General features: G+C 36.7%; 1 protein-coding gene across 9 annotated transcripts in view; it reads left to right on the top strand.

Annotated features, from left to right (window-relative positions):
• FTO (FTO alpha-ketoglutarate dependent dioxygenase) overlaps nucleotides 1-12,922 on the top strand; it is a 332,160-nt gene that overhangs the window by 111,083 nt on the left and 208,155 nt on the right. For 8 of the 9 annotated variants that reach the window (XM_039502941.1, XM_039502936.1, XM_039502935.1 and 5 more), the window contains exon 7: nucleotides 7,651-7,770. In XM_039502941.1, coding sequence (XP_039358875.1) covers nucleotides 7,651-7,770 — 120 coding nt within the window. Of the gene's footprint in view, nucleotides 1-7,650; nucleotides 7,771-12,502; nucleotides 12,589-12,922 lie in introns of those variants that run through there. The other variant, XM_039502942.1, reaches the window with a different exon arrangement.

Genomic DNA, 12,922 nt, shown 5'->3' with positions numbered 1-12,922 from the left:
CTGAGGACCATGCAGGTGAACCAATATGCCCTCAAGGAATCCCACTGAATGTACCTCTGTTTTCAGTACAGAAATGGCCCTTAGCAAGCAAATACATTTAACAGACCAAGGTGTCCATCAAGTTAGACGAGAAAGTATTAGTGTAGTGTTCAGAAAGATTTGGGAAACTGGTAACTTTATCTGAGATATAAAATTACATGGTCTCCTGGACAATGCTGTTTTGCTAATTCTCAGTGTCAGAGGAAAGAGTTGCAGCGTGAGACAATCATTAAGCTCTTGCAGAGGGTTTGGTAAATTTGCTTACATTCTTTTTGTGATGGTGCCAGTGGTGTTTCCAGAGAGGCTCAATTGAATTTTCTTTAAATTTTAACTTAAATAAAAAGAGAGCGCCACGGAAAATGTAGAGTCAACAACACTTTCTAGGGTATTTAAAAACAACAGATTTGACTTTTTTTTTGTTATCCTGATATAGCTATAACTTTAGATACAACTTGTGTTGACCTTTATTGATTAACCAAGCATAAATGGTGAGCACTATATGTGAACTGAGTAACACTGACTAATTAGTATACTATAGTACTAATTTTTTTGACCAATTCTCTGATTTCACTGGTGCTTTCCAGCACAGTTATAGTCATAAATTCCAAAGAGTTATTTTGGATTTCCACTAGTACAAGTTTGAGCAGTATTTGACCTACGGGGACATGTATAGAGTATAATTTTCACTTAGAGTATAGGGATGCATTTATGGCTCTAAATATTTTTTTTAATTCACATTTATTCATGAACAAGACAAACTTTTACAACTTTCATAAAACTTTGAGGGTCAGTTTCTTGGCTGCACTGTGTTTACTCTTGGTGCAGCTGAAGAGAGTAGGGTGGGGAAAGATCTGCTCCCATGCTTTTGGTTGAAATGGCTGCCAGTATAATTTAAATCAGCCTACTACTTGCAATACTTTACGAAATATTAATCAGGCTTAGTTCATAAGACTGTAGGCATATATCAGTTTGTACAACTGGGGCCACATTCACAGCTGGTGTAAATCAGCATAGCCCCATTGACTTCAAAAGAGCTATGTGATTTACACCATGGGAGGAGTAGACCCCAAGTGTTTGCAGTGACCTGAATAATTTTGCCATGTGACATACAGTGGTGTTTCCTGTTATGCATATGGATATACCATCCCAGAAATCACTGGTAAGGCTATATATATTGTACACTCTGACTGAATAGAGACATTGGATCTATATTCCATATGAAAAGAGAATCACTCATCCACTCTCTTTTGATTTTTCAAGGTCATCTCTTCGTTTGAGGGATTAATTCCATATGTCAAAGTGCTGTGTCAGATATTGTTCTTTTTTTACCACACAAGTAGGCAAGTTTTCTGTGGTTTACATTGTGGTAGACATACGTTCCTTTGCTGTGTATCACTATTAACTGGAACCATAAATGTCTGTGAGGCTAATACAGGTATTTCATTCTTTTCTTTTGGGGAAAAAACGCCACATGCCTTTTTAATACAAGTTATATGATAAAGTTCTGTAGTTTCATGGTCTAATACAACTGGTAGGTTCAAACTCTGTAAATTATTTATAGAAAAAGTGCACAATAATTTCCACACAAAGAGCCAAATCCTGGATCTAGTGAAAAATATGCCAGATCTGCCATTGACTTTGGGATCAGGATTTGGCTACAACTCTTAATACCTTCTTCCCTGCAATTTTCCTCTCTTCAGTTAAAAAAAAATGTTGAGAAACTTATAGTGCTGGCTAAAGCAAAACACCACATGGGTGAACATGGCGTGGGGATCCCAAACAACTCTACCACTGTGTCTCTGTTCTGATGTGCAACTTCCTTCCTATTCTAGATCTATGCCTTTCCAGAAAAGTTGTAACTTTTGTATACACTGCAGAGACAGCCTTGAAAACGATGCTACTTGAACTTCTTCCAACTTACAATAGCTGGCTGCCATGTTTTACTTTTAAGTATTGCCACAAATGCACTTCTTTAAAAACGTTATCCCAGATGGTGATTGCTAGATGCTATGACTTTTTCTGAAATTGTCACTTTGCCTTGATGGCATCTCCGAAATAGGCATCGGAAGAATCATGAATGGTTTGCTGAAAGGCTAGAAATGACTGATTATAAATTCCACAGTTGAACATTGGTTCACACTCACAGCTGAAGCTAACACCGTATTTGTACGTAAGGGTTACTCAAGGTCTCACTGTTAGACATGTCCTCTTTGAGATCAGATGTTAATCTGAAGTTCCTTCCTTGCATCTCTGGTGGATGGCCAGGTAAAAGTTAGATTTCTTTGGTCATAACCTTGGTGTCGTGGCCTCTGTCTTTAAAACAGAGATTGCATTTGAGTTATTACTGACCACATAATCGCTGTTGCTTTGTTCACACAGCCATTTCACTCCAAGCACATAGCTCATAATTGTAAATAATGGCACTCTCAATAGTGTCCGCCTGCTGATTGTCAAGGTAGTCAGTCTTGAAACGTTGTAACTACAAAACAAATACTTCAGTGGCAGCGTATTCATGAGCGAAGTATAGTAGGATGAACAGAAGTAATTATCTCTACGGTTGTGAGGTACAGTAGCTTAACATCAATGCACACAGTGTTAGGGATTGAATTAAATTAATCACCTGATTGCTTAAAGGGATGTTTCATCAGTAGTAATTTACATTGGAGTAAATGATCTAGCAAAGTTGACTGAGTGCTCAGCTGTTGACTGTGCTGAACCATTCTTGGCTTCCAAAGGGTGCTTTTATCTGGGTGGGTCTGGAATTGAGCTGTAAGAAAGTTGGGAGAACACATAGATAAGCAGACACCTTTAAAAAAAACAAACAAAAACCCCCAAACAAAACAAAACATTGCCAAGCAGGTGATTTAAATGCTCATGGATATAAATAATAAATATAAAATATTTGCAAAACAAACCAACTCCTTCCTATGCTTTGCATTTCAAGCACTGGGCTCGTGTTCTGGAGTGATATGAAGTTTAGTAGTAGGATGCTGGCTGTGTGATGGTTAGGATCAAGCCCAGTAACTTCACAATAGCTGAATGCTAGTGAATATTTAGGCTTGCAGAGACTGCGGCATTGACTTCAGTTGGTTTTGGATCAGGACTTTGATTACCAAGGTTTGAACGTATGGTTTCATGGTCTGCTGTTCCTCTAGTCTGGCAACAGTCACTTCCTTGCATACATCAAATCCTTCCTTATGGCAAAAGTAGATCGAGTTTATTCCTGAATATAGCGTGATGTAGAAAAAGCTAAACTGAAAGAGGTTTGTGTTGTTAAACTATTAGGTCAGCTGCTTAGAAGAGTGGTGATGTACACAGCAAAAGTAAGGTTAATGTGTGTTTTACCACATCAGTGTGAAATGACAGCACAGTTGGTGGCTGGCTGGTACAAAAGAGAGGAAATATAGATCACCTACATAGGTGGCATTTAATAACCAATACCTTTAAATAATTGACTGAGGACCACAGGCTCACAAAATGTCAAATGGTGCTGTTGGCCTTTTACTGCTGAGTATTGACTATAAACCCAAAAATCAGCCTTTAATCATTGTTTAAAGGACAACTTGAGGATGAGTTGATGTTAGACATAACAAGCCTGATTCCAGTCTTACTTAACACTGGTGTAAATCAGCAGTAAAAACAGTGAGATCAAAATCGGGCCCAAGTTTTTTTATTTTATTTTTATTTATTTTTAAATGTTCATTCTTGGCATTCAGTTTAGTTTTTGTACAAGGAAGTCTCCAATATAAAATTGCATCAGAGAAACTGTAGCCAAAGATGAGGCACAACTGTTAACCTGATATTCAAATCTGGTATGTGAATATTCACTGACCTCAGCTACTTTGTGTGTCTAGCTCTTTGGTGACTGTACTATGATTTCCATCTGTTGGAATTGCTGCATTCATATGTCCTATTTCGTTTTATTCTAAGGCCTTAAGTGTTGAATCTAATGATTTATATAACAGACCTTTTGTTTTTATACGGAGTTCGTCCTCCCTACCCTTTTAAAAACCTTCCAATGTTTGATTTTTTTTTTCTTCCTCGCATCCTCCTATTCATAGAAAGTGTGGGAAGTAGGAAGGCAGGTGTGAATGCCTCATTAACTCCTAGTTGATCCAAGAAAAGATGATGTTAAAGAGTTGATTGGTTTTAATGAAGGAAAGAAGGGGAGAGTATAACTCTGAATATAACTTCTAATAATGTTGGGAAAATATTTAACTCTGCTTATCTCAGGGTATGTCTATAATAGGGTGACCAGATGTCCCAAATTTATAGGGACAGTCCCGATTTTTGGGGCTTTTTCTTATATAGGCACCTCTTACCCCCCACCCCCATCCCGATTTTTCACACTTGCTATCTGGTCACCCTAGTCTATAATGTGATAGGAAGATAGCTACCATGCATTAAATTAAAAGAATAAGTGTACTTATCTTTCAGAGGATCCCAAAAGGCTTGTTACAAAAATAAGTAGCACTATCGCTCTTTTACAGATGAGTAAACAGATGGTGACATCATGGCCACAGAGAGGGTCCTTTGCAGAGTCAGGAGTCACCTGACTTTCAGTTCTTGCTCTAGCCACCAAATAACTGCCTGCCTGCACTACTTCATGAAGATCAACTTGAAGACTAACGTAGTGGATAAAACTTTGATTGACCTTTCATCTTTATTTAACTCCATATAGACGCTAAGTTGAGACACTAGGTAAAATGAATTTGGACCTCAGTTTGAGATCTTTGGTGACCAGTAGTCCATATCATTAAACAAGCACATATGTCACAATTTGGCATGGTTGGCATGCTCCCCCCTAGAGGGATCAACTAATCCTGCACAAAATTAACTAGCCTACCACTAAACTTTACCTCTAAAACCTAGAGAATAATACAGCTCTTCTAGGTCACAAGTCACTAAGCCGTGCGGCTGTAGTTGCAGCATTCACGCTGTGCTAGTAAATGGTGCTGCCACAGTTTCCATTACTGCCTGTCAGTTAAGCCCAGGGTGTATTTAAAATGTGACCAGGGTGCCAAAGATTTAAATTAGATTTAATTTACATAGATCAAGAGGACAAATCAATATAATTAGTCAAAAATCAGATTGACTGAATTCACATTCCTGTCACAATGGGTCATGTTGTCACATTGATTTGTTTTTTATTTTTAAAGCAGAATTCTTTATTGATTAATGACCCAGTATGGTTTATTTCCTGAAACGCTGTGGTTGCCAGACTTTATAGGGTATTGCCTTTTTAATGGAGGAAGCCAGCAAAAAAATTACCATTGGGCCTTATTTTCAGCAGTACCGAGCACTCAGAACTCCAGTTAAAGTCAGTGCAAGATGTTACTTCTTAACACACCTGAAAATCAGTCCCAGAGAGGCCTGGCAAAATGCATCTCGACACTTCATACCTGGATAATGCTTTAAGAGCAATAAACTTTACTTGACCTTTATTAGGAAGGACATATGCTGTTAAACCTGAGTACTAAGAAAAGATGAATGACACTTTCAAAACATTTAAGATTTACCTCAACTAATGTCTTCTAATCCTGTTGATAAGTTTTACCAATGGGGTTGTTTTAATATTGTATGTACAGCTTTTTTGCTTAACTGCTTTTATTGAAATCAGTTACACATATCAAACAAACATTTAGTTAGTGTCAACTAAAACAACTTTCAGTCTTTTGTAGCTGTTCTGTTGGTTACAAGGTGTTCTCAGGTGAGGGCTTTAAGCCATTTTCATTATTGTTTCACCTTCAGAGGTTGCATTTGTTTGCCTCATCAGATTTCAAAGGGGTAAACAAAAGAATTCTTTGTGGTAAAAGTGAAGATTAAAGCAGCTTTGAGCCTCTGTGTGAAACATAACTACCATAACAAAGATAAATACAAAAATCTAAGAGACCAGAACTGTAAATCACTAATAAAAAAAAAATCAACAAAAAGAACAACAAATGAAAAACAGAGACTGGGGGGGGGCGGGGTATTAAGATGAATGGAATCACTATGCTTGAACAATAATCAGTGTGTTATACAGTCTTAATGATGTTTTATAACTACAGTACTGAATGATGTGCAAGTATGGTATTAAAAACAACCCACACGGGTTATCTATTGTGTGTTACGTGCCTAGTGCTCCTGGGCTTAAAGAGGTGTGCAGCACATAATAACTATAACTATTTTTTAAACATAGCTTTCTTGTCACTTTAGCTTCTTGAGGTGTGTCAGATCCTTCAATGTCTCAGATCATTGGCTCCATGAGGGGGAGGGATAGCTCAGTGGTTTGAGCATTGGCCTGCTAAACCCAGCATTGTGAGTTCAATCCTTGAGGGGGCCACTTAGGGATATGGGGCAAAAATTGGTCCTGCTAGTGAAGGCAGGGGGCTGGACTCAATGACCTTTCAAGGTCCCTTCCAGTTCTAGGAGATGGGATATCTCCAATTATTACCTTTTTTATTACCTCAGCATAAACTCTGTTGGTGACATCCCATCTCCCACAGTACTCTGCTGCAGCATAGAACTAGCCTTGGATAGGAGTCAGGAAAATATATTTTACTACAGTAAATGGAGGTGTACTGTATGACTTCAAAAGTAGTTTATATGCTGAAGAATATAAAATAATCCTAAAAAATGAAAAGAGTGTTGCCAAGCATACCTTGTAATCTAGGAAAATATTCTCTTATGTGAGCTTGACAAGGCTGTCTGCATGCTTAAGTGCAGTGCTGTGGTAGTTGAGGCATCACTAGCATAATGTCTGCTGCTGCATCACTCTGAAAAACTCCCAGAATCTGTGACTTCAGGTGACCTGGAATTAAGCAGAGCGCACCCTTTTTTGCTTTTGCAGTGTGTGTCACTCTGCATAGCTAGAATAAGAAATGTTTGTTTTATGTGAATGAAGAATTGATGGAGGCAGCACAAAGAATTGTTTTGGGGCCCCCAAGCAGTAAATGATAGAGCTGATGGGTCAGAGGAATTGGTATTGGGAAACAGATCATTTCATCTCTAGGTCTCCCATCCAGATCTCTTTGGCTAAAATTTATCATCTGGTGGTAGTTTGGCGACCTATTTGAAATTATCGTATAGTATCAGTACTGGTGTCTCCATCATAAAAACCACAACTGGTACTAATACATGCACTTCTTGAAATTGTTATCAGATTGGCCAATATTTATGGGGACTGAACTATTTTCCCTCCCATAGTGGTAGTTTAGTAAGCCAAGGGTTGAGCCATGTTTGTGTGTGTGGTGTGAGGAAACTTGCACTATTATTATCTTCACAGTACAGTTCTATAGGTGGAAAGAGGATTTGGGATTCCAGAGCTGTCAATCAGGCACCTTTTATAAGCACCCTTGGGCTAATCTAAAGCCAGTTGAAATCAGTGGGAGGTTTTGCATTGACTATGGTGGGCTTTGGCACAGACCATAAATTGACATGAAAAAGAAAATTAAAAATAGCTTGCATTTCTGTGTGTAAAGTTGCCTTTGGAAACTACTTGTTATTGGAGAAACTCTCAATGCCCCCATCTTATAAGTAGCAGCACAGATGTGAATAGATTCATATGTTTTTCCAAGTAATGAGCACAGATTATTTATGCCTCCTTACATATCATTCATCTCTTTGCAGGTCGAATTTGAGTGGCTTAGGCAGTTTTGGTTTCAGGGCAAACGCTATAGGAAGTGCACTGATTGGTGGTTTGAACCAATGGCAAAATTGGAAGGATTCTGGAAAAAGATGGAGTTTATGGTAAGTACTATCAAATAGCCTAAAGCTCTTAAGAACCTAATTCTGCAGATGCTTTGCATGCAGAACCCATTGTAACTGCGTTGTAGAATCAGGTTTTAAATTTTCAATATTTGTGTGCTCTCTATAATGCCAGTGCTTCCTTCCAATCCCGCAGCAAAGCAGGAGAGGGAATAAAATAGCAAAACAAAATGAACAAAACCAAAAAACAACAGAACATGTTGCTTAGTGTCCATTTTGACTACTGTAAAGTATAATGTCAAAATACTGGGTTATTACTTCATAACGATTTGTCTTCACAGAAAATTTTCAGCGCTATCCCCATATAGCACCAAGGTAGCTATTTTCATATAGTACCAAGGTACCTAGCTCTACTGGTAAAAACATCTGTATGCAGTTTCACCAGTGCTTGTGGTAGACCAAGAATAGAGAAGAATGCTAGTGAACACAAGGCTAAATAGTGTCTTGAGCAATGCTAGTTGAGTGGCTAAGATCATCATTATGTTCTTTGAAAATATATCCCTGCCCTTGTCTTACACTGGGGATTTGCATTGGTGGCCAGCCATTGATGTAGCTATACCTGTGCAATCCATGATGTATTACTGTGAAACTGCTAGAAGACTCTGTTTGTACTGGCACAGTTTACTGTAGTTTCAAGTATTGCCTGTCTACAAGAAGTTTTTGCACTGGTGACTGGCTGTAGATGTCTGTAACTACGGCCAGGTCTACACATGGAAGGATTTGCCACTAAGATATATTATACTGGTAAAATGCTCCTAGTGTGGACACAGCTTATACCAGCAAAACTGTCCTTTTGCTGGTATAGTTCTTCTAGTGCCCTGAGTGAAATAAGCTACACCAGCAAAAATGCAGTTTTACTGGTATAACTGTGTTTACACTAGGGACTTTTGCCAGCATACCAATGGTGATCAGGTATCACACTTCATTACATACCTGACTGACATAGCTATGTTGGCAAAACTTTGTAGTGTAGACCTGACCTTGGACAAATCCCCACTGTAGACAAGAAGCCTGAATATCTGCTTTGAGTAGTTGTTAGGTTTCTGTGGCATTGAATTTGGACCTGATCCTGAGAGTTGCAGAGTACTGACAACTCATCAATGTTAGTTACAGGTACACGGATCAGGCCTCATGTGTAACTTTCAGTTTGAAGAAAGTTTCTTCCTTCACTAACAATAGCAGATAACAGTTCACACTATACCATGAACAGAAAAATGTTTTTGCCTACTGGAGCTCAAGTTCTACATCGTGCGCTTTTTCTGCAGCAACTGGTATCACAAACACTCAAAACATTACAGAAAACCAGAATGTAGATGTTTGTGCTCCTACCAGCTGCAGAAAGAAATCAGAGAGCCCTGGATTTTACCAGTGAAGAAAGAAGTGATTTGTAACTTTTATTTTTTTTAATGCATTTGTCTCTCTTCTTTAAATCCACATGCACTCCCATTCTGCTGATGTTTTTCGATCTCAAATGACTTGTCATTTTTTAAAAAAGCTTTTCAGTTTATTTTTCCTTGAAATAACAATCTATTTTCTTGTAATACAAAGACTTAGTGAGGCAGACGCAAGATTGTTTGATTGTTATTTTATAACCATTGTGTGTTGGGAACATGGAAAAACAGCACACACAGAAATTCTCAAGGGCTAGGTTTTCTGCAATTGGTGTGACATTACCATGTGTCTCTAATTAGAAACATGGTGGCGTCAGTGTATCTCCTTTCAACAGGCCTCAGGATGATATTTATCAGCAAACTGAAGGCTTAGGCCAAGACAGAAGCTGCTTCTAATTTAAATTTTAAAAATTGCTTTAATGTTTTATGATTTCTAACACATGAATCACAATTAATTTCAGCTATTGAGGGAGACAGTAGAGAATTTTAATTGAGAATGTCTGTTGTTTTGATGAGTCTTTAAGTAAATTTGGTGCTTACTGTATTTGGGACCCAGAAGCAGCCTTTTTTAGTTCTGTTCTTTCTCTTTATACCTGCAGCATGTATCACAGTCTTTTAAAAACTGACAGTAGGGGGCATTGTTGAGCTGCAGTATTAAAGTAACAACAATTCTGGGCTTGAGAAAATACATAGAAATTTAGCATTAACTGTCAAGAATGATCCCTGTTGCTTCAAGTTAGCTGTAATCTCTAAGATTCCATAACACAGGAAATCAATTGTGGGTTAACAAATTCAACAGCAATTTAACATAAAAAGTGCAGTGTTTTCGTGCACATTTGGATTCTATCAAAATAAGTTAAATCAAAACAACATTTCTGGAGGTACCTGCCAGTCTACTGTCAATATATTTCTGTAAATTATAATCATTTTAGCTGAATGAGTATAAAAAATCATTTTAGTGTATAATTTAGAAAAAAATCTAAATTCTGAATGTCTTGATACTGTTAATTTTGTCTGTACAGAAGCACTATTGGGGTTTCCTTCTAAAAGGAAATACTTTAATAAGCAGTTAATTTTTCTTTACCTTTATATGAGCCGTACAACTCTTATCATGCATTTTTACATGTATATATCTAGAATTTTACAAAAGCAAGTCTTGGTCTCTTTGTTTTTGTTTTATGTTTTCCTGTTTAAAGATAAATTTTTATAAAAAAATATTTTTTCCAAAACTGCTTCTAATTCTGCTAACTGTAATTGCTCCAGTGTCGCAACAAAATAATAATTCAAAAAAGTTTAAGCCAATGTCTCCAAACCTCAGGGCTCTATTTAATATTTTTATACATTATAGTAAGCATACAGTTTTATCATAATGTTTATTCCTGGCATTTCTTTCCCTGAGGATAGTTTTACTCAGGGCTCACTCTTGTGATGTAAATGTTAAACCTTTCATTTGAATGACATTCTGATAAAACATCACATTTCCCCATAATATTACCTCATGAATTTATGAGCCCTTAAATCCAAAGCAGGTTGACCAGTCTTCACCGCCCTTCCTCCCCCCTTAAAAATATGAAGGCTATTCAAATGTTTGTATTAAAAAAAAAAAAAGTCATCCAAGATTACCACATTATCATGTGCAACATCAGGATAAGTGCTCACTGAATTCAAAGAGAGAGTTACCATTTGAAAGGGACTGTACAAGCTTTGCTTTCTGGGTAAAGAGAAGTCTGAAAAGCTGAAATCTCATGTGATGTGAAGAAGTCTTGCTGTAGCTGTTCTGAGATTCAGGGGAGAGACAATTTGTCTCTCAGGGTCTGATATCATGCAAACCTCACAAACTGACATTTATTTTACCTATAAAAATGTTTAATACTTCAGCAAAGCTGTGGGAAAAGAAAGAATTAAAAATAAGGAAATGGGGAAATTCTAAGACTTTTTTTTTTTAACTCTAATGTAAATTTGGTCAAGTAAAATGTGAATCACTGGTATGGTTTTGTTTGTGAAATGAAAAGTGAATCGACTTTGATTTTACACCTGAATGACAAATCTTCAAGATTTTTGTTAACATATCTAATGTTCCTTTTAAAAAATGAAGACACTAGTAGTGTTGTTTGTCATAAATTGTATTTCCTGCTTTGACAGACCATTTTGCAATGGAGCAACGTATTTATATAGCAGTTGGCCTTAATAACCTTTATTGACTTTAGCGGGTAAGAGCCAAGACTGGGATTATTAAAATGTATCGGTTTCATTGCAGTATAAAATCACAACATATATAATTATGTTAGGTAAGCTAGGCTCCATTTCATCCCACCCATTTATGTAGGCATTTGGCAAGAGGAAGAAAATTATGGCACTAAAATGTACAGAAATATAGAAGTGACTTGGAGTTTTAATAGCATAACTGTTTGTCTACTGTAAAAAGGTCTCACTTGAAGGCATGAAACATACAGAAGCTAAGCGTAAGCTTTTGGCATTTAATTGTTAATAAAGTAGTCTAAATTCAGGAAATCTCATACCATTTGCTTACTGTTTTGGCATGCTTAAACAGTTAATAATGATTAAATGCAGCATACCATTCATTTTAATTTATAAATGTACTGTACATACAGGAATGTATAAATTTTATGTGATTATAATGAATGAAGTGTCATTCCATGCAGTCTGGTATCTTGAAGCACAACTGTTTCATCTTAGAGGTTCAGAGATTTTTTTTTTAGTAACAGTACAACTAATCATGCTCTTCTTGTTGTTGTTATCCTCAATGGTACCTTTCTATCATTCTTTCACTTAAATTTAAATTGGAGAGACAAAATATTTACTTGTTAGATTATTTTTCTTTGTTTCCTTTTTGAATTCTATTTCATTATTTGCTACTGTTGCTATATATGAAGATATTTCAGAGTTTCTGCTATAAGCCACTATTGTCAGGAGCTTATAGATTGGTGGTAAAAATTGAGTCTAGGTTGAAGCTTAAGATATAGAATCTCAGTCCAGGACTGTCATATTGTTTATATTTTTCCCAACATTTTAAAAGGTTTAAATGTGTATCAGTGCCAAAATAACTATGATGATCTATAAGGCAAACAGTCTATCTTTTCAAAATAAATCCTTGGAATTTTCTGTTATTTTGACAGTTTTAAACAGCTAAAATTAGATTCAAGAAATTGGCAGGTTGATTAGTTAATATCTCTTCAGGGCTTTGAAAATGTAAGTTGTTATGTAAGTGCTAGATGTTATCAGGATCTGATTTTGACAGCCAAAAGTTAGGAAATTTTGAATTAAGGCTTAAATTCCGTCCCTAACTTTCACATTGTGCTTAGATATTGCAGTTGTCACAGTCCTGTGATGGAGGGCCTCAGACTGCCAGGTGATCATATTTGCCTACTGAGCTGCAAAACATGGCTACTTAAAGGACTGAATTTCAGCCATAACTCCTGAATTTCTGGGCTTTTCTTATCTGCTTATACCAGACCCTTTAAATAAAGATACTTTTTTTGTTAGGTCAATTTTTATGCATACCAGGATTGAAATGTTCAGAGAAATTTACCCTTACTTAAAAAACTAATACTGAAGTCTGGTATTTTTATTAGTTTCTTTCCTTTTTCTATCCCACTAATTTCTTTGACTCCAGTATTTCCACTACTCAGAAAAGAGAGAGCACGTTCAGCATTGTTTACTGGAGAATCATTAACAAAATTTTTAAAAAATAGTCGTGCACAACATCTTCCTAAAATATATAT

Source organism: Mauremys reevesii, linkage group 16 (assembly GCF_016161935.1).
Source record: "Mauremys reevesii isolate NIE-2019 linkage group 16, ASM1616193v1, whole genome shotgun sequence".
Taxonomy (NCBI): domain Eukaryota; kingdom Metazoa; phylum Chordata; order Testudines; family Geoemydidae; genus Mauremys; species Mauremys reevesii.
Note: the sequence above shows the minus strand (reverse complement) of the source record. Positions and strands in the feature narration are given on the sequence as shown.